The sequence below is a fragment of the Montipora capricornis genome, chromosome 3 (genome assembly GCF_036669925.1).
Source record: "Montipora capricornis isolate CH-2021 chromosome 3, ASM3666992v2, whole genome shotgun sequence".
NCBI classification, from domain to species: domain Eukaryota; kingdom Metazoa; phylum Cnidaria; class Anthozoa; order Scleractinia; family Acroporidae; genus Montipora; species Montipora capricornis.
Genome location: NC_090885.1, coordinates 58,078,967 through 58,106,466, shown reverse-complemented (window position 1 = coordinate 58,106,466; position 27,500 = coordinate 58,078,967). Strand labels below are relative to the sequence as shown.

At 38.8% G+C, this 27,500-nt stretch overlaps 1 protein-coding gene and 2 long non-coding RNA genes across 3 annotated transcripts in view; 2 read left to right on the top strand and 1 right to left on the bottom strand.

Moving 5' to 3' along the window:
* Positions 1-12,340, top strand: part of LOC138043484 (tryptase-like) — a 12,898-nt gene extending 558 nt beyond the window's left edge. The window contains 6 exon segments of the mRNA XM_068889769.1: positions 3,969-4,106; positions 4,816-5,078; positions 8,972-9,125; positions 11,094-11,319; positions 11,651-12,060; positions 12,063-12,340. Of these exon segments, the coding sequence (XP_068745870.1) occupies positions 3,969-4,106; positions 4,816-5,078; positions 8,972-9,125; positions 11,094-11,319; positions 11,651-12,060; positions 12,063-12,208 (1,337 nt within the window). The 3' untranslated portion in view covers positions 12,209-12,340.
* A 4,026-nt stretch (positions 12,341-16,366) lies between these two features.
* Positions 16,367-27,500, top strand: part of LOC138043482 (uncharacterized) — a 36,664-nt gene continuing 25,530 nt past the window's right edge. The window contains exon 1 of the long non-coding RNA XR_011131270.1: positions 16,367-16,441. This is a non-coding gene — a long non-coding RNA (uncharacterized lncRNA). The remainder of the gene's footprint in view (positions 16,442-27,500) is intronic.
* The window catches only part of LOC138043483 (uncharacterized), a 97,039-nt gene continuing 93,697 nt past the window's right edge, over positions 24,159-27,500 (bottom strand). The window contains exon 2 of the long non-coding RNA XR_011131271.1: positions 24,159-25,291. This is a non-coding gene — a long non-coding RNA (uncharacterized lncRNA). The remainder of the gene's footprint in view (positions 25,292-27,500) is intronic.

The window sequence follows — 27,500 nt, the reverse complement described above, 5'->3', positions numbered from 1 at the left end:
GCATGGATTTAGATTGAAAAGCTCAGTCGGTCGCCACTCTTGGCGAATAGCATGAAAAACGAACAACCCAAATGTTGCAGTTGTTCCCAGCTTTTTAAACTGATAAAGCGTTAATTTTCCTAGCCTAGTTATTCTCAAAAATGTAAAATGAAAACAAAAAACAAAAACAAAATACTGATCTAAATCCCAGGCCCCACAGTTGTTCAAAAACTGAGTATAAAGGATGTTTCACGTTAAGCATTGACAAAGGTTTTCGAACAGTTCTTTTCTTAGATGTGCTTAGAGGGTGCATATTCACAGTTACGCGAGCAAAGACTGAAATTTTTTGCACAGATTGAAACTGTAGTGACTTATCCATCGGGTAAAGCTAACATCCGCCGTTTGTTTGATCAACTGAGTCCAGGTGGTTATCTAAGTTCAAAACATTAATTTCCTATGTTTCATCGATTTTTGAAGTCTTTGCTTTTTCTCCTTTAAATAATTGCTACTGACAACTGACGCATATAAAATAAATGTTAAAGAGTGCGGAAAATACAAATGAAACAAAGTTCCCGGCAACAAACTGTGAAACCCTTTGATTGAATTGATCAGACTTGCTGAAACTTGCTACATAGGCAACAGTCGGTTGCAAAAAATCATTACGGAGGGAAAACGTAACTTCCGATGAAAACCGACGAACCTAAAGTCACTTTAAGCAAACATGACGTAGGGAATCTTTTTTTTCTCATAAGGCCGAAAATGAACTTTCATCTTTAAAAACCCTTTTCTTGCACGCAGGCACAACCTCTATTAAATGAAGCCATTTCAGAGTTCAAGGTCTTTGTTAAGAGGATATTTTTTGTCTGTCCCCATGTTTGGTTTAATTAAGTAATTAATAGAAAAAAAACGTTTCGACGTTATGGCTAAACGTCATTATCAAGTCAATTGAGAATTGTGGAGTGATAATTAAATCTATAAATACTAAAAGAAACTTTCAGCATCAAACTTTAAGCTTCAACTTTAAGCAAACATGGCTTCGAAAAACACTTTTTCATAAGGCCGAACTGAACTTTCGTCTTCAAAAACTGAACACCCTTTTCTTCGAGGCAGGCGCAACTCCTATTAAATCTTTAATGAAGCCATTTCAGAATTCAAGGTCTTTGTTAAGAGGATATTATTTGTCTTTGTCCCCATGTTTGGTTTCAGTAATTGATAGAAAAAAAAAACGTTTCGACGTTGGCTAAACGTCACTATCAAGTTTGGCACGTATGGATTCCGTCTGGATATTAAATTCAAATTGAGACCTTAAATTGGTTTTCTTTCAAAAGATTATTCGTAACGTGAGCTTCCAAAAAATGTCGGCCAATTGCCGATTTTTTGTATTCACCAATGCGCCCGACACCTTCACCAACGTATTGCTGAACACAGTCTTTTGCCAGAGTCTTTATCTGCCTATCTTTGGAAGACTTCAAGGGGCAGAAGAAAGGTGTTGTTTTTGTTCGGTAACTATACATCTGGGAGTTTTGGGGTGAACATTCGCGTAATGGTGTCGATTCTTAGTGAATTAAAGTGTGACGCGAATACTTTTTTGTTCGGTCCTCAAGCAAAATATGCTGTGGAGTTGGAAAAGGAAAAGTTGATACCCTAAGGACACACACAGGCAGCCCAGGCACAGTCGGTTCATATAGGGTAGAAAACTAGAACTTCACATTACACTCTAATCAGTTAAGTCTGTTAAAAGTTATAAGTATTTGAAAGGCAATCAAAAAGATAATTACATGCAAATGTTCTAAATAAAGAGGCCCGGCTATGAAAATTTTATTGAGAACTTTTGCGTGAATTCTTTCACATACCAGTTAAAATAACTGGGCCAAACAAAATGCCATTCAGTTGATCAAATGCATGGGAGACTAAGAGGTTAGCATGATTTGGGGGTGGGGGTGGGGGGTGGTGTAAGCGGAATAATGAATAACGAATAACGGCTTTTAGTATAAATACACAGATGATTATACGAAATCGCGCGCTCTCATTGGCTCGCTATCTCGGATTATCAGCCGATAATCACCTCGACGGACAAAATTACTGCCAGTAGTCGTTTTGTCACTGTAAGTGAAGATGATTTCACGGTTTTTTTTTTCCCTGTTTTGAAATAATCACCTGTGTATTTATACTAAAACAATTATTCGCCTCAGGCTCAGTTATTATCGGTGAATATTCACCTCGACTTCGTCTCGGTGAATATTTAACAATTATTCCATGAGCGTGCGTTGGATATGAGATGGTAAATAGCCAACGAGGCGCGTAGCGCCGAGTTGGCTATAACCAGTCGCATATCCAACAAGCGCGAATGGAATAATTGTTTTGTTAAATTCTTTAAACTCCAAAAGTTTGGAAGTACGAAATACGAGCGAAAAAAGGGAGAAAATCCTAGCGAAATCGAAAAAACTTGATGAAGATGCGATGTTGTGTAATACCTGGTGGTCAGACAGACGCAGGCTCATCACATTTCTTACCTTTTCGCGTACTTCTAAGCTTCGAAATTGATCCAAACTTTGCCCAAAAACGTTTTTCTTGTGCTTTACACCAAGAGAAATCTCGATTTCTGGCGTAAAAAAATTTAGCTTAGCAACGTTTAGCGCAACTATTTACCATATATGGTCAAACTAAGGTATATGAGCTGATAACCGAGATTGAGTGAACCAATCAGAGCACGAGAATTGCATTATCCGAGGTTGAGAATTTAATAATCACCGATAATCACTTCGCCTTCGGCGAATAATTGTTAAATAACAGAAAAGGAATAAGGAATATTTAGCGTTCGAAAATTCGTAATAAAGAATTTTACGGTTTGCGTCCAACAATAACGAATACGGAAAAATGAATATTGAACAAAATTTCAGTAGTGGAAAAGGAATAACTCGGGAAAAAAATTGGAAGGAAGAATGAATAACTGAGATTCGGATTATTCGGCTTGCACACTCGAATGATATGCAGAAAGATATACAGCTAAGCTTTCCAACGGTCAATCTCCTAATCAGAGGACACATTCATTTAGCCATCACCAAAATAGCAAGAGGGCTCTGTGAACAAAATTGCCGAAAGGTCCCTTACTCATCGGCGCCAACAACAAAGGCGCTGCAAATTTCCCTAAAACATACCAAGATCTCAAAAATGCTAACATTCAACTCTGCTGACTTCTTCGGAAAACATAAAAGTCAGAAGGAGTGGAGCATTGCTTTCAACAGTTGCAAGCGCATTTTACAACTTCAGTCAGTACTGAAAGGTGTGAGTTTGAATTATAGATTGTTCACATGTCATAAAATCTTAAAAATAATAGAACTAAAAACAACAAGACCATATACACAAATACTGAGCCAATTCATCAATATGAAGTATTTTTTATGCCACACTCTGTTAATTTGAAACAATATATAAAGGTCTTCAGCCATACAAGTACAAACTTGATTTTAAATTTCACTCCGTAAGCTTCAATATCTATTGTCATTGTGTTTCAAAAACAAAATTTTACTCCGTAAGCCTCAATATCCACACACATAAATTCTCCTGACTAATCTACATCCACTGTTGGGAATTTTGTAAAAGGTAAAAACTCCCCTATGGTGATCATTTTATCAATTCTCAATACCTTTTCTCTTGATTACATATTGACATTGTATTCCTCATGCGCATAACGCGCGATGCAGTCCGCGCATGGAACGGCACCAAAGAAAAACACATGATGCATGGATACGTATTACCATGAGGTAGCTATAAGGAGCCTTCGATAATTTTAATCCAGTTATCCCTGAGCTGGCTCACAGGAGCCTTCGACTTCAATAAAGTGAGTAATAAGTCGAGGAATTCCCATGAATAACTCCTTGGAAAAAAATTCGCCCTGAATGGATATGATGCCGGAACACGCATCCCCGTAAACCCTTTGCTTCGTCAATAAGGATCTTCATATTTAATCGACTTTTTGCTGCTTTCAGTGCCTGGCACTTGTGATTTTGAGAGTGGTCTGTGTGGGTACACACACGATGCAAATGCCGAGTTTGAATGGACAAACAACACAGGGTCTACCAGAACTCCACATACAGGACCTCAAGGCGATCATTCCAATGGAAAAGGTAGCGTATTGCTGCTATTGACTGCAAATCTCACAAAACCGACACTGAAGAAACGAGGACGAATGAGAGATTGTGAGACTAGTGTTTAATGCCTCGAATTTGGTGCAGAGTGAACCTTGATCGACTCGGGTTGTCACAGAATTTGTAGGATTTACTTCAGTGTCAAACATCTTCAACATCTGAACTATCACAGAAATAGTAGTTGCGAAGTAATAATAATGGCTGTTATGATGATGATTAATCTTAATAATGCTTAAAGCATGCAAAATGGTATAGGCCCGAGGGCAATTAGGAATTAATTATTTCTCGTGTATTTTCAAAGTTTTCAAAAAAGTTTTCAAAGTTTGGAAAACTTTGAAAAGTTTATGACCAGCCTTAAACCGTCATTGTTTCCAATTAGAGTTTCTCGTTCCTGATCAACCTTTTTGTTTGCAGCACAATAGTATTTTAAGAAAAAATTCTAGTGTTCAAAGCTTTCGAAGTCCCCCACAATAAAGCGGATGCAATCTGCTGGGTCGGTCATAGGAGCGTGATGCGAATTGCGTTTTGCAAAATCACCTAACAAAAACAAGACGAGGAAAGGACTTCAAAGAAATAAATGTTCCAATCTATTGATGCAGAAAACGAAGTAAGACTTATGAAATGGAAGGAGGGATATGTTTTACATTTAGTCCAGTTCGTTTAACAGCTGTTCTTCTTGTTCAATCAGGATCATACATGTTCATCGAAACATCGTACCCGCGCTTAAACCGTGATGCCGCCCGACTGATTAGTCCCCAGATCTCTACCACCGATGGAAACTGCCTCAGTTTCTTCTTTCACATGAAAGGACTCAACATCCGGGAACTCGCAGTGTATTTCCAGTCCAACAGTGGTTCTAGAACTGTTGTATGGCGTGTACAGGGCGACCAAGGAGATGCATGGCAACCTGCTGTTGTCCCTTTAAGATTTCCTCAACATTCCTTCATCAAGGTGATGACAGCGGAGGACTTTAAGATCTAATTTGAAACGATTTTCTCAGCGAGGATTATTGAGAAACCCAACTTAACAACATCTAAATCCCCTTTAAGGAGACGTCCAGGAGCCCATGACTAGGAGCCTATAACTCCAATACTAGGTCTATGTAACGGCATTTTCACAGATCAAGCTATTTTTAGACGAGTTCTCAAATACGATTTGGCTTGCACGAGTGCCAATCCTCATTCCCATGTGGATTAATTTCTCATGCAAGACTTGTGATTGGCTGGAAAGGTCCGGTTTCGCGGGAAAATCAAACTATAAATAACGAGGTCTGTGAAAACGCCGTTTCATAGATGCAATGAAGTTGTAAGCTCCTAGTCATGGGCTCCTGGACGTCAAAATAGCTAGGCTTCAGGCTTCTTGAAAAAAAATAACTGTTTGAGTGTTGAGCAAATCCTTAAATCTTAAGCATTGGGTATAAGGAGAATGTGTGAAGTGAATTTTCTCGGCAAAAGATCGTTAAGGCCCGGGCAAACGCCTTCAACCTTCGCTTCAACATCCGGTCCGACTCGATTTTGTTGAATGATGTTAAACGATGTTAAACAAATGTTGTCTGCTGGGGTGAGCAGACGGTTTCAACACATCAACATTTGATTCAACAAAGAATCACAAGAGGCCTGGTATTCAGTCCCAGACTGCAGCCGCGGTTGTTAGTATGGATACATACATGGCTACGTCATTGAGGGACCGATTAGTGCACATGCGTATACCCAACAATGTTGAAAGTGTTAGCCTAGCTATTTGGGAGTATAAGTTCCAAGTTCCAAGCAAACGTCTTCAACTTTATTCAATATTCGCAAAAATATCGATTTAACATTTAACGGATTTTGAAGCGGAAATTGAAGCCGCTTGCCCGGGCCTGAAAAGGCTCGTTTAAACGGTTTCATCATTTGCTACAACATGCATTCAATACTTTGTTGAACCAAATGTTCGGTGCGTTCAACATATCCTCTACCTCTGAAATGACTATTATCGACAATTCGTGATTTTCCCGGGAATGACTGTTATCGTCATGTTAGCATTACTCTGTCCCAGGACTTGTGGTAGCAGATGAAAAAAAAAAAAAGAAAAATTACATCGCTAGAAGGGATTTGAACCCGGAGCTCCCAATGTGAAGGAACTGTAGCTGTTTTTATCCACTTAACAACTAAAGATCAACTGGCTGACAATTGCACCGATTATTTAGCAAATCTAATCAGTACACACAAAATCATTGCTGAATAGTGGTTAAGTCTAGTACTTGATTTTAAAATGGTTAGCTTTCTCTTAAGGTTTGGTAACCGACATTTTCTCCTTTTTAAACTTGTTTCTTAGCCGGTGATAAGACACGTTTACAGCAGCATTCGGAAGAAAAAATATATTAATATCTTTTAAAAAAGTGTTTTGACAGTTAGCGATACAGTACTCTATAGCTAGTGGTTAAGTGAAAGGGTTATTAATCGAACATTCCCAGGTTCGAGTCCAGCGAGTTTAGGCATTGGGGATAGATATTCATTTCCCATAATCCTTATCAAGCGCTAAGCGTCCTAAATTGATGATAATAGTCAATTTAGACAAACTTAGGAATTGTCGATAATAGTCATTTCAGAGGTAGAGGATGGGTTGGTGCGTTTGAACAGGTCGTCCAACATTGTTGAAAGCGTAAAAAATGTTGAAAGCCTGTTGAAAGGGTGTTGAATCAAGTTTGAATCGGTTTAAACTTTCATTTAACAACGATTCAACCTTTTTTTGTTCTCGAAAATGTTTGAACACTCTGTTCAACAATTGTCGAACACACGCATGCTCACATCAGGGCGCAAAAATCAATGTGGTGTAGTTTATCTGGACGAGAGAGACTGGTTTCTAGTTCTTAGTTCCTCGCAATCAAATAGACCATATTCGTATTCTCGGTATTGGACTGGAACTAGCTTGCAATGGAGGCTAATGCAGGGAATATATTAGAAATTATTTGCATTTGAAAAGATTCCCCCGCATTAGCCTCCATTGCAAGCTACAATGTTCCAGTCCAATACCGAGAATACGAATATGGTCTAGTTCACGAAAGTGTTGGTGTTGTTTTTTTGTTGGCGCAATGTTGGAACCGTTTGAACGGCGTCCGCACAACTTTGTTTTTGCATCCAACATTTGCCCAACATCCGTTCAACTTTTTGTTGACAAATGTTGGTCAGTCAAATGTTGAAACCGTTTAAAACGGGCCTTTAGACTTATACCAAAAAAAAAGTTGCAAAGAAGCCGAATTTACCAGGCACCTTTGTCTTCTTCTCTACAGTTCAAGTTCCTTCGAGGACAACAACAAATTGAAGGGGCACTGGCCCCTTGAAATAACTAAGAATCTAAGCGAGTCAGAGAGCAAGGCTAAATGGTAAAAGCATTCCATTGGCGAATCGGGGGCATACTAACGAACAACACACAAGCAGAAAACAAGCGTATTATACATGGAGCAAAACCTAACAGAACGGGCGCAGAAAAGATTGTCAGCATTCCTTTATTACGTCTTCCTAACTGAAGTTTCTTTTGAAAGAAAAATAGTATAAGAATGGAGGATTTTGACGGAATTCCAAACTCTAGGTCTCTTAAATCCCGAATGTTGAATTTTCCATAATTCGTTTTTGCTCTCGGAAGATAATATGACTGTCTAACTTGTAGAGTTATAGTTGTTATAGTTATCATTTTGTGTTTGGTTATTCGAAACAAAAAATGAATCAAATACAGGAGGTAATGACTGTTTATGAAATTTAGACAAAAATAGCCACATGAAATTTCACAAGACTATGGAGTTTTGCTGAGAAACCGCCACATGTCCCGGGCTCGGCGACTCTCACGTATTCTTCACTTATTATACTGATTACGTTTGTCTAACGAATCTAAACGTTTGAACTTTGTTTTAGTGGTTGGTGATCAATTTTTCATCATTTCGAAAATGAATAAAACAAGTTGTTTTAAATCTAGACATTTCATCAATATCTATATAATAAACAGAACATTACATGGCCGCTTGGGGATACGAATTTTATCTTCTCGTGCTGAAAGTATCTCTCACTCGTTCGCTTCGCTCACTCGTGAGAGTTGCTTTCAGCACTCGAAGATAAAATTCGTATCCCCGCTCGGCCATGTAATATCCTCTATATAACACACTGGAATTGTTTGACTAGGGGGCGCCTAAATATTATATATACAAACAGTCTCAGCATATAAGTGCCTTTTGCACGCACTAATCATATCTTTAGAGAACTTGATTGTTCGCAAAGCCTCGTTAAAAACAATAGGCCTTTAGCATGTCCATGACACGTGACCTTATCAATCATAAAAGATGGTCGTGGTACAAAATATATGCCAGAAATGGAAAGAGCGTGATAAAATTAGTTATAAGGTCAATTTCGAGGCCACTGACACTTACGGGATAGATTTTACAGTGACTTTAATGCTTAAAACATTAACTGAGATTATATGGTCCAGGAAAGCAGCTGCTGGAATTCCAGCACACAATTCTTTTACATTTTTCAAACTTTCAAAGTGCTCTAAAATCACGCACTTAAACGTCAGGTACCTCAAAATTGACATTCTTTCTAATTTCATCTCGCTCTTTCCACTTTCTGGCACCTATTTTGTACCTCGACCACTTTTTATGATTGACAAGGTTACTTGACATGGTCATGCAACGGGCCTCTTCGTACAAAAGTGCGTCAGCACATCCATAAAGAAGTCATTAAAATTCGCGAAATAACGTTGTTACAAACGAGAACTGAATAGCTTTGAAAGTGATGATCTTCGGAGAATGCAGAGTAATTAAAGTGTTGAATGGTTGGGCTGGCGAAGACTAACTAATATCATTGAATTGACTTTAGAAACAGGTGGTATTTGAAGGAGTTGCTGGTACAGGATTCATGGGCGATATTGCCCTAGATGACGTTTTGGTATTCCAGCAAAGCAACTGCCCATTGAAACCAAGCTCTGCAAAGCCTTTCACACCAACACCGACACCAGTACCCACCCATCCAAGTAAGTAATTTATTTTTCATCTTTGCTCCGTTACACCGAAAGTCACGAGAACAAGTGATACAACAACGGGAGTTGCGCGAACTGGTGATACAACATTCGCTTCCGTTAGAGGTGAACTTCGTTGCTTAGTTGCAAAATGCTCTGATATGACTTTATTATCATTAAACCCTTCACATCCTTAGTTTACATCGCGAGGATCACTGCTCGTGATCTATGCATCTCTTACGGGATCAGTAATACCAGCTCGCAGTTTATCAGCATTAAAGTGGCTTGATAACTCAGTGAGTTGGTCGGTTGGTGAGGCTCCAGCTCTTGGCTAAGTAGCCTGACTTCTGGCTGTTATACAAAATTGTGGGCTCATTCACACAGAAACCCTTCAAGCTAATCCTGCCAAGCCGACCACATGATGAAAGGTCAGACCACAACACCGGGAACTCTGTACCCTACTCTTTTCGAATAGTGTGTGGGATCTTTAACTTCCCACAGAGTTAATGAATAAGGGCTGTGAGACGAGACCTCCGGCTTATCGTCCCTATCAGGGTTGACTTGAAAGCCTAATTAATCATTTGCAGACTGGATGTAGTTACAAAGGCAGCACAAGGGTAGCACAGTGTGTGCAGCGTAAATGGTTCATTTACGAGTTCGACGGGTGATAAAGCCTGACTTATTACATCAATCTCCCTTGCATCCTGTTGGCCATTCATGACCAACCTATGATTAAACTACCAAGTTCTACCTTATGTAATTCTTAAACGGGACTCGAACCCGTGACCAACCCCTAAGATGACTTGAGAGCTCGGTCAGCGTTATTTGGGATAGACGAGAAGGACATTTCCTCCTTCATTTCACTTACAAGACGTTAATTCTATACTTTTTCGTCAATTTAATTTGAAAAAGCACGCTATTCAGTTCCGATTATTTTAACGAATATGAAGGTCGAGAAGGTAAAACCTGGACGACAAGCGACATTTGTTTCATTCAGTTCATTGCTAACCAGTAGACCATCGAAGCAAGACGATGAACAAGTGCGAGTTTTCGTAATATTTAAGGCCGGTGCCTACTAATTCAAAGGTATTTTTGCTCCGATTTGTGATCATGCAGGAAATGTAGATCTTAACAAGTGCTATTGAAATCCAAAAAGAAAATTGGGGGTAACCACGCATTTTTCAAAGATAATTCATTAACAATATTCGTAAAAAGCTTTAAAATACAAAGCAATGTATGGCGTTCTTTCTCAAATTGAAACTCAGTTATCTCTAAAGAAGGCATGGTTACCCCCAATTATCTTGTTGGATACCAAGAGTACTTACGAAGATCTACTTTATCTTCATAGTTTTAAACCGCGCAAAAATATCCCTGCATTAGTAAGCATCCGAGTATCTGGAGATGCGCAGAACGTATGCGCAATAACAATAGTAGGCACCGTCCTTAAATAGATACCCATCACCAAAATTGAAAGCTAACCGGTTTAAAATGGGTGTTAGACTTAAGTAATTGTAGAGCAGCCCTATCCGGAATGGGTGCTTTGAAAAAACACTGTTGAAGTTACCAGCGCTATACGAAATTCATGAATCCGGTGCATGGGAAGAAGATTAAGTTGGTGACCTTCTCGTCTATGCATGTCGTGTAATTGTCGCGAGATGTCCAATGTCCTTCTCGTCTATCCCTTACAGATGTTTTGCACGGCAGCCATGTTGCATGGCAGGAACAATGGATTTTCATTGTTCCTGCCATGCAACATGGCTGCCGTGCAAAACCTCTATAGCATTAACCTGTGAGAGCTCAGATATCGATTACTGAAAAACACAAGTTCCAGATCCAAATAAAGACAATTTTTGGCCTGTATTAGATTATTCAAAATATGCGTAAATCATACCCCCAGGGTAAAGAGCTGGGCGGCAGTAACACAGCAACGAGCCAAGTACTAAAACCTTACGTTCACAGCCAATTTGGTTTTTAATTCTATAGTCGTTCCATTTTGTGGGAAAAAGCCACAAGCACGCATCGTTGGTGGTACCACGGCAATCCCTAACTCTTGGCCATGGCAAGCCATGCTGCTGTATACTACTGATACTGGGAGTGGAGAGTGGATTCAGTACTGCGGAGGATCCCTGATAACCCCAGAGTGGGTATTGACGGCTGCTCATTGTGTAAACGACATAAGGCCAGAAGACTACGACAAAAACATGGTTAGGTAATGGCACGTTTTATTGGAACATCAAAATCAGTTAAATGCCTTATCAATTAGCAAGTCAATTTATCAGGCAAGGCAATTAGTCAATTAACCCAACAAAATATATCGCTCTGCCATGTCGTTCTTTCATACGCCCTTATTTTTTTCTTAGACGAGTAAAGCCATGGATTAACTGCTTCTAAGACTGATTCAAACGAGTACAAACTCATAAAAAGTAGATTGAAGTTTAAAAGCCGTACAGAACTCAGAACTCTTCATTATGATATGAGGTGCCAACAAACTAAGAAAAGTTGCTTTAGGCACACTGAATCTGTTGAACTTATTTTTATAGGATGGGTGCTCACTATACAAACTACTCAAGTAAATTTGGCACTGAGCAGGACTTTGGCATCAAAAAGATATATTTTCACAGCGAGTTTAACAGCCTCGCTATGTACAACTTTGACATCGCCCTTATTCGCTTGTCCCGCCCAGCGCAATTAACGAAAGGAGTTGGCCTAGTGTGTCTTCCTGATGACAACATTAGCTTTCCACCCGGATCTGAGTGCTGGATAACGGGATGGGGAACACTGAGTCCAGGGGGGCATGCACCAGATGAGTTACAGCAGGCCAAGGTTCCACTGGTTTCTAACAAGGAATGCACCAAGAATGGGTCCTACGATGCGTACATGATCACACCTGAGATGCTCTGTGCTGGCTTTCCAAAGGGAGGCACAGATGCCTGTCAGGGGGATTCAGGGGGCCACTGGTTTGCCAAAACAATGGGAAGTGGTACATTTTGGGGGATACCAGCTGGGGCTACAGCTGCGCAGAACCAAACTACTATGGCATTTACGGACGAGTGGAGGTTTTGAAGGCATGGGTTTTCCACATAATGGCTTACTCCTAACTCCTAAAAAATTGGCTTTTCGTTTTATTGAAAATACTCTACCGTTTAACAAGAAAAGGAACTGTTATGAGTTGAGTGTAGTTCCTGTAGTGAGATCTGTGATTTTAAGGTATTAAAAATCGCTCAAACACGTGTTATCTGTGTGAAGAAGTTTTTCAAAGAGGTAGGTAACTATGATATTTATATGCAATAACGATTGATCTTTCCTAAAGCACTAATACTGAATCAGAGGGACGGTGCGAACTTGACAACTCAAAACAAATCTTGATTTTCGACTATTCGAAGAAAAGATCAGGCCCCACACGGTCGCTGCAGACAAGGGAACCCAACGAGCAAATTAAGCCAATATTTAAGCCTTTGAGAGACCTTTCTAGGCTCCTTGTAAAGTATAAAGACTGTCCAGAGAGATGTTTTTAGCACCTTGAAGAATTTGATCTGTTCGGATATCTTAGCTGAAAATTGAAGTGTCCGAAAATTTTAGGGAATGAAATCTTCATTTCACAAATTACTAGCTGAACGTTACCTTCCAGGGAACCATTTGCTCATTGCTAGGTGACCTTTTTATATAAGTGCCAAAAATTGCAAAAATATCCGTTCCGAAAACGTAAGGTGCTACTTTTCCCTGTTTCCTAATCTTTTAGGTGATGCAAAGAAATATATAGCTGTTTGCAAGGTAAAATCGAACAGTTTGACACTCCCGAACACATATTTCACCGAAGATTATCGTTGGGTGCCCCTGTGCAGAGTAGAGAGCCATCAAACCAAAACCACATGTGACCGTCACTGAAATCCAAAACGCTGGAGTCACATTTATAGGTCAAAGCCACAGTGATCTCAACAGATGAGTACGCTACCATGAAGGGTAACATAATGAGACGATTTAAGATCTTCCTGTAAATACCAATCTCACAAGCTTTATTTTTCTCTGGAGGATTAGAATTAATTCCAAAAGCAAGGGAGGAAATCGGTCCGCTTTAGTCATTCAGTTCCAAATCACCTTAAGTATCAGACAACACCTTCATTGAATAGAACTTACAAGTTGAAGACCAACTTAAATTAATGTTATTACAATTTTAATACATCCTTTGCCCGAAACAGCTGACAGCATGGCCCTTTTTGAATGCCGGCGACGAGCAGCAAACAATACGCGTACGTCCCGGCACTGAAAGCAATGCTGCCTTGGTTGTAACATGAAAATGAGTGATGTAGGATGACCTAACCGGTAATAAGAAACTAAATACACAAGATGAGACTCTCATAAATACATTTATTTAGGAAGAACAACTCTCTCTCTCTCCTCGCAATGGCCATCTCACGATGTACCTGTTGAATGCTAAATACATCAAATACTACCGAACACGCTTTATGAAAAAATTGTGTTACCATAACTAATCAAGCAAAAACGTCTCGTACTTTCGTCTCAACTGCTTTCCAACTGTTTCCTTTTTCTCTAAAAAAAGTGTGAGAACCTGTTTAGAAATCATGCATTCGCGCATGTGTCGATCCACGACGCGCACTCGCGTGGAAAACAACAACTGGAACAACATAACCACGTAAAAAGTTAGTTTGGAAGCTAAGATTGGAACAAACATCAGATTTACCTTTCCATCACTGATATTAGCTATCATTGAACAACTTGTCTTCTATTTTTGCCACGGCTGAAGATAATCACCGTCCTTAAACAAAAATAATCCCGCACCATAACAGAAATCCTTGTTATAAAGAATTTCATAAAGATCTTGAAACAGGCTCACACCATTTTCAGTAGGCCTTTTTTGGAAACTGAATTACTCTGAGTGCAAAAAAGAAAAATAAAATTAACAAATTCCTTCGCTAGTCTGCGAATGGCCCGATCATAATGCATGAATATATAAAAAAGGAACAACACATACGTGATGTCCTCTGCTGTTCTAGCGGCAGGGGTGCCAATAGATAATTAAAAGTTTCCGAAGTAACCATTGTGCTGGACAAAAAATTAAGTAAACACGCAAGGAATGGGACACCTTGGTGATGTCCACAAAGACTTTAGGTCAATCGCCTCGAAATATGCAACGATCTATAAATACAACTAACTCGGCTTTGACGTTCCCGTTATTAAGTAATCTGATGAAAGACTTCCACATGACAAGAACCTCGCACCCTCTGCAAAGTTACGTTTAGCAATGCTGGGAAACAAAGGATAAAAATGTATGGAATAACAAACGAGGGAAGCTGAGACAAAGTGCGTACCCGCTGGTAGACTTCTGTTTCGCTTAAAGTTTTTTTTAAAAATGGCATTAAAGCGAATTAAAATTCAACATGTTTGCGAAACTTCGTTTTTCACGCAAATTGCAAGACGCGCTCTATCTTTTCTCCACTTCTGTGGGCTCTTTGAGGGATAGAAATTCATCTGAACAGCTGCTCAAAGTAGTATTGCACGTATATCACGGATCATAGGTTTGAATGTAATAAAATATTCATAATCACACACTGTGCTATAGCGTGCTTTAATAACTGACGGCAGCTGGCTTTTCGTTCTGTCCGTCTCAGAAATTCCAACATTTGCAGTGCAATAAATCGACAAAATTAACAGTGACATCGCCGTATCGCGCGTACAAGTTGCATGTAACGTACAATCATCAGTAATCACAACGTTTTGGTTACTGAGTCACTGATGATATCGATATCCCAGCAGCAATAAGTCAGATTACAATGAATTAAGTAAAAAATTGGAAGAGAAATGATCTACCATAATTTTAACAGTACCAAAGAAGGTGAGATAAACGTCAAATGTGGCAGACAATTCACAAATCATGGAAGGGTGTAATAGACGTAAACCGGACTATATACTCGGGATGAGTTACGCTCATATTGCTGCAACTAAAACTGGAAAATCGATTGCTTACGTTAGATTCCAGCCCCACGCTTCAGTTGCACAATGTAACAAAAGAGAATACGATGTTTAACTGGAGGGTGGAAGTAACACTGCTTTTGAGAGTATGCAAAGACAATTACGAAAAGGAATTTATCTGAAACGTCATTTCCAACGATACAACAGGAGATGCCAGTTTTACCTATAAGCCTTCTGGACAAAGCATTTAGAGCTTTCTTGGCCAAGGAGGTCAGATCCGACCTCTGGATCAGTATTCGGGGTTCGGAAATTAATTCCTATGCGCCTGTTTGGGGTTAAAGTTGTCAGTGCTCTGAGAAACACTGATCTTTCATCAATGGCCACAGATTCACTTCCACTACTCTTTGTGGATGACCAAGCAATCGCCTCCTTCCGCCTAGCCGGGTTTATTAACAATGTTACTTTTTTGTATCTTTGCTGTCTATCAAGGCATAATCCCATTAAATCTGTAACTTCTTGTACAAAAGTTCTCTCTTTCATCCCTCCAATCATGATTTCACTTGAGTTTATTGGTTTCCGCAAACAATGGACAGCTGCCATTTCGCTTAATGTTTCTCTGCATTCATTTTGAGGTGCATTCCTCTCATTTAAATGGTTGCACAAAGTTTTGTTGGGTATTATGTTTCTGGATTGCTTAGGTTGGGTTGTAGTCCCCTCTCAAAGTACAAGTTCGAACCTTTAAGCATCCGGCTTTCCTTTTAAACGATTAGACCTTCTGATTTTCGAAAACAAGAAATTAAAACCTTGAACTAGTTGTGACTATTGCAAAGGAACAGCATACAGCTTAAAATATCGGTATCAAATTACTACTTGTTAACTCCGGGCATCATAAATGAATACATGCGTAGAAAGACTACAAATACTGTACAAACAAATAACCGACGCTTCTTGAGGGCTTTCTCCTTTTTGCGATGGTTCACGCCGCAGCTGCCCCGATTTCAGGTGCAAACACAAGCACAAAACAAGTGTAACGGAAAATGCAATAAATCAGACTCAAATAAGGATTAACATTGTTTATAGTGTTTACTCTTTCAATGTATTTTTATGGCGGATTTCATCTCTCAAACCGTCTGTATTAACAAAGGACTGTCACCCTGAAACAATACCATACAAATATGTTTTAATCCCACACTTATTTTAAGTTTCCTGTCGATTTGAAGATCTGATTAGCTATCCTTGAAAAAAAAAAAAAAACGGTTTGAAATTCTCCTAAGAGTGACTGTCTTGACACTTAATATCGGCTCTTAAACACTATACATGCAATCCATGTAATATTGTCTCAGGGCCTCTCTCTGACTCCCTGCACTTAGCGAGACTCTCGAAAATATAATATGGGAAGTAAGGTAAGCCATTGATCTTCCCTTCTTACCTTAAATGCAAAAACCACCCTTCAGGTAATGTATGGAACGAGTTGTCAGCGACAAGAGAGACAAGACCACGTTGCTGTATTAGGTCATGTTAAGTCATTTACATTCTACCAAGAGTCCAATTAATGCCGTCTGTTAGTTGGGGTGGAGATACAAATAGAAACTATTCATTCAAGATTGAAAATTAAATATGAGGAACTGGCTCGGTCCACACTTCATTCATTTATATAGCTGTTGTAAGTTGTAGCCGTGAAATGAAAAGTGCTTCTGCCTGACTCAGTGGAAGTTGGGAAGAAGTCTCTTTTTTTTTTTTTGTTCTTAGAGAACAAAACGTTTACTGCTTTTTAAGGCCTTATTGCGTGATCAACCCCTATATTTACAAGTCGGTATATCAATGGACTTAGTTAGGCAGGTGTGCCTCTGAGAGTTGTTGTCGGATATAAGCTCCTTTCTGCATCTCCTTTGAACCGTAAAGCCAATTTAAATGTCATTTGTGCAAGTTAAGCTTTATAAATGGATGTAAAACCATGGCAAACTTTTTTCTGAAGAGAATTAGCCACATGGATTACCGCATTAGCTAGGATCGCATAATGAAGACGTTTACAAAAAAGATCACAAATTTAAAGTTAGAAAATGCATATCAACTTACAACGCACCCTACCATAGCTGCGTTTTGAATTGAATGATCACATCTAAGGGTTTCATTCACTTATTATTAAAGGAAAAAAACCAAACGAAGGCGAGTAAACTTGTGTATTTTCAACATCAAGTATCCCCGTGTTCTTGGCGAAAATGAAGATGTGATTAACCCTTTTTTTGAAAAAACAACAACAACAAAAGACCAGTTACAAAAGACGCCCTTGGTACAGCAGTCTTAAGATCATGCACTGACTGAGAATAGAAAGCACTATGTGTGCGCAGATATATAGTAAAATGAGTATAAATTTAAGATTCTTGATAACATTTTCGAAAAATCTGTCCTTACCCATTAAACAGAATGTAAAGCCACTCTCAACTGTCACTGCAATTAATTACATCTTAAAAATCTTAAGTGGCAAAGCTTATCAAATCACACCCTATGTGATAAGGACAATGTGTTTATCAGAGTTGGAAGTGACCGATCTGCCGATGCGGCCTTCTTTTAAATAGATACTTTTCTTACTAAGCAATCCGATATCTGTCCAATGGCATTACGAACGTTCGGTTCTTTTTTTTACCGCCAGAAGTTAACCATCGCTGCCCCTTGAAAGAGTTCTCGAACGGATCATCAGGAACACAGAACCAATTACCCTTGAGTTCGACATCGTCGAAAAAGAACTTTTTTTCCCCGATCAACGGAAATAAAAACAATCCTTTATCTTATCATCCTTCATTTGATTTACCAAGCGATCAAACGGAAGTTCATCACACTGACCAAAGCATCCCGCGTGTTATTCGAAAAACAAAGCACACCACAAAAGAGTGAGATCTGCGATAAGATTTCACACTAAATCAAGTACAATGTCAAAACGAGATTTTGGCATGACTGGAAAAAGCACACTCTCGATTACTGGAAGGAAACAACATCTATACTCACAGAGATATCCATACTGATGATAACAAAGTACAATCTGATCCGTCAATAAATAGAATATTTAACACTTCTAACTTTGAGGTAAGTGGCAGTGTAATGAAGAGGGTGAGATCGTTTAGATCAGGGCACACTGGCAAATGCAACGATTTTTCGTCGATGAAACTAGATGCGAGCCACCACTGGTTAATTTAGAATAACCTTCACCAAAGCCACTCTGACAAGCTGTTGAAAGCTGGTGGTTAGCTTAGTTTGTGAAAAAAACAAAAAGAGCGAGAGAGAAACGTTTGGAAGTTCCCCTTAAGTTGCCCCCAAGACACAAGTACTACGGGTAAAAGAGACGACGACCAACCATTGTTTACTGCAAACAAACCGGACAAAGTCACTTGCTGTTTCAAGCTGGTGGATTGCTTTCGAAATAAAAGAATCGTTTTCAAGTTGACCTTCCCCGTGAGAAAGAAAAAAGCAATCGGGAAATTTTGAACGTTCTTTTGACCTGAGCTCGCCGATTAGGATTCTAAAATCGGAAAATATTGAGATGTTCTGATACAACCACGTGGCCATACGGTGAATACAAAACACTCTGTACCTGCGTTATTTTGTTGCGGTGAGACAAACCCCAGCTGGATAGCGGCAGTTCCATGTTTAAAACTAACAAAAGAAGCTCGTTGCCTCAAAGGGAAGAGAATGCAGCGTTTTAGATTATTAAAGGTTTCGCGCTGTTTGTTTTTTATCAGCCTCTTTTGATTTCTCGTACGCCTTTGTTTAATGAAAACTCGACAACCAGATAATTTGGTTGAGTAGGTTTTTGATTACACGTTTTATGTACACAATTTGGGAATAAGGAGAAGAGACCTGTTTCAAGCTATACCTTTGGAAACAAAAACGAAAAAAAATCCGTTTTCACGACTGTTTGGACATCATAATGAAGTGAAACTCTTCGTGAATAAGCTGCATCTACTAGAGTCTTCAATTTTTAGACTAGTTTTAAGCTTGAGCAGCTGTAATAAGAATAAAACAGGTGAACAAATCAGCAAATAGATTTTAATCTGAAAGGTAAGGTTCACATTGCAACCAGGTTGACCATCAGAAATTTGAATGTAGCTTAACACGTTGAGTTTTTGATTGTAACTTTTAAAGTCAAATTCAAATTTATTCAAACCATGCAGATTAGCATCAAAGTACGTATGTCGAATATTAATCTGATAACCTTACAATTTCATCCCGTCGAGTTAACATACATATATATATTTAGTAAATTTTCAGCTCCGACTATTGCATTTCTAGCTTTTTGATTGGCTAAAAAACTCCGACTATGAGCCAATAGTCGAAGTTTTACGTCATATGGAAAATAGTGCGCCAAGATGCTCTTTCCGGACGCTTTGTAAAATTGTGGAAATAAAAATCGGTGGCAAAACCCGGTTTGAGAATTTACTAAAACAATTATTCCATTCGCCCTTGTTGGATATGAAGATCGCGCTACGCGCTCGTTGGTTATTTTATCACTTCATATCCAACTCGGGCTCATGGAATAATTGTTATATATATAGAACCAAATACATTTCTGATAGAAACGGCATCAGTCTCTTCTTTCATAGTTCAAGAAGTTCACGAGTCATGACTGGTTGATGATTTTATTTTACTCTAAAGGTCCTTTGTATAAAAGGGGTAGCTTACCCTGTTGTTCTGCTGCATTCGAAGCAAGAAGAACAGGTTAAAGGAGTGTCCGCGGCCAGTACCATGGGTAACCGTTCTTTTTGCCAAGCACACGCAGCGTTTAGAGGGGACAAATGAGCTATTTAAAGTAACTTTTTGAAAGTCTAAAAGTAAGTCTTACAAAAAAGAAATCCTAAAATAGTCACCTATTGTTATTCACAGTGAGCGTAGTAGTGTGATCGAGTTATGCTTCAGCAACATATGGTCATTATAGAAATGGGTTGCAACTTAAAAAAAAAAAAAAAACAGGCGAGGAAAGCGGCATTAAACTTAAACGATGTGCCATGCAGACAGAGTCAAAAGTAATTTCCCTAAGTTCAAGTAATTCCTCAAACATTTTGAAGAGCTCTCTGACTTCAGTTATCTTGTGTGAACTCTTACGTTTTCTTGTGACCTCTTTCAGTTTTAACTAATGATAGCGAAATTCCCCAGGTCACAAAGTCGTTATCTTTAACATTCATCGAAATCAAAGCCCCCATTTTTTTCTATATGTGTTCTATATGTCAACTATCCATAGGGAATACATAGGAAAGTGATTTGGCGATGGTTTCGTACTCACGCCACTGGCAAAAACTGTTAACACCACGTTTCATAAACTTGAGAACGAATGGTCTCATAGCGATTGACTTCTATTGTCTACCCCACACGTGACCAAGTGCTTATCCATCACAGATCTTTGTACGTTAGACGCGGCAGTCTCCGGTGTTCATCGGAGCCAAGAAGTGCAAAAAACGTAATATATCACTTGAAAGAAGTGAATAAGGTTATAGTCCCGCGATATTGGAACATATTGTTGTTAAGTCCAACTGGGAAGCTCATGACCTTCTTCGGCGTTAAACAGATGAAATGCAAAGAAGTGCACTGCCAATGTTAACAAGATAATCAAGATTTGCCAAGTAACTGGAAGAAAAAATTCGAAGCCGCGAGGAACGACCTGCGATAGTAAATGCCCATGCATGCTCTTTTTGTACGTATTATGTTGGACGCGCAAAAGAGTATTCCCTTGCTTTTTTGTTACCTTTACTAGTTTCAACAGCAGGTATCTAACGTCCCCAACTAGTGTGTTCATTAAGTTTTTGTTGATGCCCGTCGAGAAGGAATTTATCTCTACAAGTCAGCTGCCATTAGCATCGTTTGTATTAAAATTATGCCATGTGGTTTCCTGGGCGACTACTACTTGAAACACTGATTTATTTCGATCGCCAGTGCTTTGACTTTTGATGCAAAAATCCTGCACTTACCACAAAAAGAAATCGTTCCCCCTATTTTAACAACATAAATCTGCAACAAAATCGTTCAACAGCTGTCGGATAAACGTGGATCATGACGGAAACGCAGGTGGCAACAAAACTAACATTTTCTTGCGCTGAGCGTTCAGAGGGACCTTTTCCATTTAAAGAAAGGTTTGTACAGGGCAAATGTTACTTTGCAGATACGAAAAACGCTGGATTCAACTCCGTTTATGTACTTCTAAAATAGGAGGAAAAGGGAATGATTCTTCGGTTCAGATAAAGTAAAAACTGAAAAATCCAAGAAGACTGAGAGCACAGTGAGAGAAGAGCGAAGCGACGTGTAATAAATTACGACACTACAAGTCTAGATTCATCTTCAATTTTCTTCGAAGGGAAAGTGTAAAATTGCGAGAGAAGAATAGTACTAGGAGAAACAGAAATTTTAAAACATAGTTCTATTCGTTCAGAGAGTTTGATGAGTAGTGAACAGACAAGGAACATTCCATAAAAGTAAACAAAGCCCTGCCGCCATGAAGTAAGGGGGGATATGCCTTGATCTAGCATTGAAAGGCAGAAATCAACAATCTCCGAAATTCAACAAATTTGTTTTCCGATGATTGACTGAGTAGCCCATGTAATATGCAATTCAGGAACAGGATGAATTTACGGTTCTGGCCATGAGGAACAAAAAGGATAGATTAAGAGAATGAAAAGATAGGCTTGCTTAAGTTATGAAATCCTTCCCGAAGAAACAGTCGCACTACCAAAGAGTTTCAACCTTACTCTGATGAAAGAGCGCATTTTCATGTGTCATGTGCTGGTCAATCTTTCCAAACCCGGGGTGGGGGGAAGGGGGAGGGGAAGGGGGAGGGGAGGGGAGACAGAGAGAGAACATCCCACATTAGGAAAAAACAGATTACGAAAAGCAGCAGTGTTTTTAAGCACGTGTTGCTGGTGGGCATGCAGACACAAAAGACACATTTTGCTAGTGCGAGTCGAATGAAATCCCGACTCAACGTTGAACTGGCAAAATAAACAGTGAAATTCCATTGAGAGACCTTCCAAATTCAACGTCCTCTTCTCTACCAAGTTTTTCAACCTAATCTCCTATGTGGCTTAACTAACGGAAGAATAATTCAATGGTATGAAATCAACGAAGTATGTTCCTTTTGAACTGTAAACACAAATTCAATCTGTCTTCACGTGAATTTAATTAAAACAGCTCAGTTCATCTTTAGTCCATGCAGGTAACACTATGAAGACGAAGATTTAATTTTCAACACCACAGCACAATTGTATTGTTCTTTCACAACCACAACAGCTGTTGACACCATCAATAAATTACCTTCTGGCATTTTGTTTTCAATTCTGACGTGAACCAATAAAGACGTTAAGAATTCTTTTAGTTTCGCTTTAATTACCTTTTTTTTATGGAAATCCTAAGTTTAGGGATCGCACTATAGTAATCACAAGATAAATTTACACTAATCAATTTTCTTACCAAAAAAGAAAACTTCCTCACCCTTCAAACAGGTGCACGATAGGGCTAGGCTTTCAAGGAAAACGTTCCACGCAGTTAATGGAGTTGGATTTACAATCTCCCGCTTAAGTGCATGGTATTTAACGCTTTCGAGTAACGAAACAATTGAGGGGGCTCTGAAATTAAACTGAAAAGGAAAGGGATTGGGGATTTGGAGGGTGCTTGAGTTTGTTTAAGATGTTTTGTTAAGTGACAACTCACAATTTATTTTTCACACTGAAGAACAATGGAACAGGTTCATAATACAATCTGAAAATACCACGCTCTTCAAATGCTTCTAAAAGTAGGCAACTGAGACTCCAAAGCCGATATATTGTGAAAGGCAGTAAATCACAAGGTGTTCAGCTTTTAATGCACCAAAGAGATTTGCGGAGTTTCAAAACGTTTAATTAATAACTTACCAGGAACTATAACACGTTAGATACGCTGCCGCAAGCTCTTAGCTTGAATTTCGTCTGAAGCTGATGTATGAAATCGTCCTATGGATCGATATTTTTTTAACTTGAATATACAGTTTTGCATGCGCTTACAATACCGGCCTTGTAAGCCCAAAGGAAAGGGAAAGCTTATCGTTGGCTGTCTTAAAAGCTCGGACATGTGGCGGAAAGCTAGACACTTAAACTAAAACGAGAATGCTCCAGGTACTTGAAGCCAAATTACATTACAAAAAAGATAGCTGAGACTAATGGGTCCAACTAGGTTTTAAGGCTAAATCAACAAAATGCGTGCGGAAATGTTCTTAAAAAATGTCTCGGTTCGGTATTTGATGGGGATATTTTAAATTTCAAAAAATTTTTCAATTACATACGTTTTGAAGGCTGACAAAAACTTGACAGCTGCAATATGGTCTGTCTCTTCATTTTTACATTCCCAGAGGAGCTTTTTTGGCCAAAAAAATTGGTGCATAACCGCGTCACCAAAATTCAGGACATGCTGCAACACCTCTTTCAGTACAAAAGACATTTAAGTGATGTTCAAGAAAATTGCTGGCCACATTTCCTTTGCAAAGACCTCAGTAAAGGAAAACAACAACCCTTGACAAACTTCCTGAATTGAGTGATACGAAAAGGCAATTTAGCCTCTTTTATACAGAGGGCTCTGAATCTAAAATACCCGAAGCCTGTACCGTCTCATAAAATTGATGTTTCTCTGTCGATTTGAATTCGATTTGTTGCCTATTCAAATACCTGAGGAGGAAAGGAACTTTATTTAAGTGTCTAGTCTTGTCGCGCTGTTGGTTTTTAAGGAGAGGGGAAAACCAGAGTACCTGGAGAAAAACCTCTCGGTGCATAGCAGAGAACGAACAAGCTTAACCCAAATACGGCGGCTAGTCTGGGAATCGAACCCGAGCCACATTGGTAGGAGGCGAGTGCTCTCACCACTACGCCAGCCCTGCATCTGGGATGTTAATTTCGTTTAGTGGAGGAAGACTGAGATATCGGAGACAAAGTCTTTCCTCTAAGTGAACGATTAATAGAAATACATTAAGCTGTTTTCGTGTTTCTCGAAATGGTATTGTTTCACTCAGTTGCAAATGATATTTTCTTCTATTATTGCCCTAACTAAGGCCGTTTGAAACGAAGGAAGTGCAACCCACCAGATAAATCTGGGCGCTATCGAAACAAAGTGACTTAACCACCGGATAGGGCTTTCCATCCTTTGAACAACTGAGACAGCGCTGATAATTTCATTTATTGGAGGAAGAAGGTATCGGAGCGAATTCTTCCCGCTAAATTCGGCCGAGACACTTTCTGAATCCACTTCACAAAAGCTGTACATGTCAGTTAGCACTTTACTAACGTTTACACTTTACGGTTTCAAGAACCCACGTTCTTGCAGTATTTAAACGCCTTAAATTGTATGCCAATTTAACTCAATCTTACCTGGGCACTCTTGCACTCCAAACCCTTCCGATGACTATTTTTCAGATTTGAAAAAGTACTTGAACATAGGTTTAACGCATGACTTTCTGACATATGAAACAATCGTGTTTGTTTAACAAAACGGGAAACATCCAAGTACGTTAATTACAACATTTTTTTTTTTTTTTACAAGCAATGCGGCCTTTAACTGTCTCAATGTGACACATTTCTTATTCTTCCCATGTAAACAAAGCACTGGTATAAATAATCGGTAACATTGAAGATAGATGACGTTAAGTTATATTGAAATGGTGACGATCTTTAACAGAAAATACCACCTATTAAACTGAAACTCAAGAAACACGGTAGACAAGACAAACGCTTTCTTTGCTTGACGTTATTTTTCATAGAAGGAATTACAACTGAGAAAAAAAAACATCAAATACAGTGCGGCGAACCAATTCTGGCAAGCAGTGTTTTAATATTTGAAATATTGATTGTAGAAATTTGTTTAACATTGAACGCCTTGCAAGTTAAAAATCGATATGCCCTACACCTGAATTTCTTTATTTTTATGAGTTGATTTGTCATCCGAACCGCGAAAATTTAAATGAAGAGTACAAGTTTGTTTGACAAAATTCAGCATTCCAAAAAAAAAAAAAAAAAAAAAAAAAAAACACTGGTAACTCCTCCAAAATACCAAAATACTTAGTTTGTCAATTACACGTTATTCGTAGCAGGTATTTAACAACGATATTAAAAACATTAAATTATCAGGAATAACACAAGAATGAAAGAACATACCTATAAACTAAGCATTGTTTCCCCAGTAATCATTGCTTCACGACTAAAATAAACGGAAAAGAATCCAGCGCCTTTTTAGTGAGAGACTCCAGGAAATTTCGTCTGCAATTTGAAAATTAATTTACAATGAGAAGTGCATGCTGTTTGAAGACATTTTTAGACAATGGATGCGTTTGTTAATGTCAAAAAGTGTCATTTCTTCAGCTCAGAACAAGTCATTCATTGTTTAACTTGACAATGCCTTAATTTATCAACGCGGGATAACCTAAAACTTTCAAGAACATTTGACTGGTGTTGCAAACCTAAGTTACAAAACAAAGAAGTTTGTCCCACCAGTTGACGGAATAAGTGCTTCTATTTTATTTATTGGTTTTTGTTCATTCAGTGCTGTCTAAAAAATTTACGTCACTCTTCCCTGATTAGCGATCAATACTGGCAAGAGTTTCCGTAAAAAAACAACCTTTCATGTCGCAAGCCTCATTGAAATTATGTACGTACTTGACATACAAATTAAAAGTTTATTGAAGTGTGAAAATCCCAATCAAATCTAACCACAAAAGCTATCAAAATCCTTCGACAATTGTGGAGACTTTAAACACTACTGGTTCTTTGCCACAATCTTCAAGTATCGCAATAATTCGGAACTAAAGGGTTGACCTTCGTTTACTTTTTAAAATACACCTCTTACGAAGCAATTATCCTCTCTTGAAGCCAAGAGGCGTTATTTTAATTGCCCAGGCGCAACAAACAGAAACGTATGGAAATTTTTTTGGGAGATAAAATCAAAAAGCTGCCGCATAGTTACTGAAGCGTGTGATATCTCATATACCTGTCAAATAGCACATTGTCGTACGTTATACATAAACATCCCCGAAGAGTACTGAAGCGACGCAATAGACTCTTTTTTTTTGCGATTACAGCACTTGTATTTCACAAACAGATGAAGATAGACACCGAGATAGCGATATTTTGTTTTATAGACAGACCGTTATATGACAGCTATGGGAAAATGTCCGTTAGCTTTCGATTCAAGATGTTTGACATAAACAAGTGGTTACGTTTAATGATACGTTGTTAGTCACAAATGTTTTTTTTTTAACCGTCGAAATCAAGTCGTTGAAAAGCAGGTTTCTATTAAACAGGACACGTTGATTAAAAAATTGTTGTTACAACTCCAGTTAAACGGGGCAATTCAGTTTACTCATGGAGATCCTATTGTTAGTGCTTGGCCCTTAAATTTTCAGCGATTCCAAAGCCCTCATGAGTACAAGTTCCAGCGAATTACAAATCTTACCGATAGAAGCGTTTTTAATTAGTTTGCCTTTTTGTAAAATTGCTTATTAATGAATCACTTTAAAAACAGAGACACCAGGCGTTCTGCAGAGACCCGCTGAGCACTAATTGGTATGTAATTTGCAGAGATAAGTAGCATTTTCATACGTATTTGCAAGGTAAACATTGGAAAATTTCTTCTTAAGTACATGGGTGAACTTCAAATTGTCGAATATTCACGTCTTATGAGCTTAATCAAAACCCGCCACTGAAATTATGACAACTTAATTTTTTCGAACTAAAACACATCTCACCCAAACGGGCTCAAACTTTCAAAACCTTTGCTAAATTTTCAGTGCCACGAGCGATTACCAGCTGATCATGATGTAAATAAAACTCCGTCATTGAATCCATCGAGGGGCGTTTGTTCAAGATATAAAAGCGATGGAGAGGGCTAGCCTTTTTTCACGCCTCATTATTTTAGCTGAACATTGCAGTCAAACTCTATATGTACATTTTATCTTCGTTACTACCACAGAGGCCAGGAATGAAGATATATCTCATACTGTGAGAGGGACTTGTTCTGGCTTGAACACGGTCAAGGACGAGAACAATCACTGAAGAAATTCGAACGTTACTAAAGTGGACCACTAGATTGGAACGTTTTCCAGCAAACATGCTGTCAGAGGTCCACTCACGATTTCGACAGATTACCCTTTTTCTGCAAATGTTAAAGCCCAAAACAACTTGCAATTACATAACAGACGAAAGGGCAATACCTATCTTAATTAAGCCCACTGTTAACATGGCTATCTTTACATAACCAAGCAAAATCCTCAACGACATGGTAACTGCAAGATACTGGTTCCGACTTCAGCAGTGATTTCCCTATCAGTGCAAGACTGCTGCAAAAGCTTTAGCGCTACGCCTTGAGGGTGAAGTGAAGCACAATTTAATTGGTGTCAATCTCGAGAATTTTATCACCAAAAAAGCCATATGCCATATGCGGACTGGGAGACAAAGATACTTTTTTTTTTTC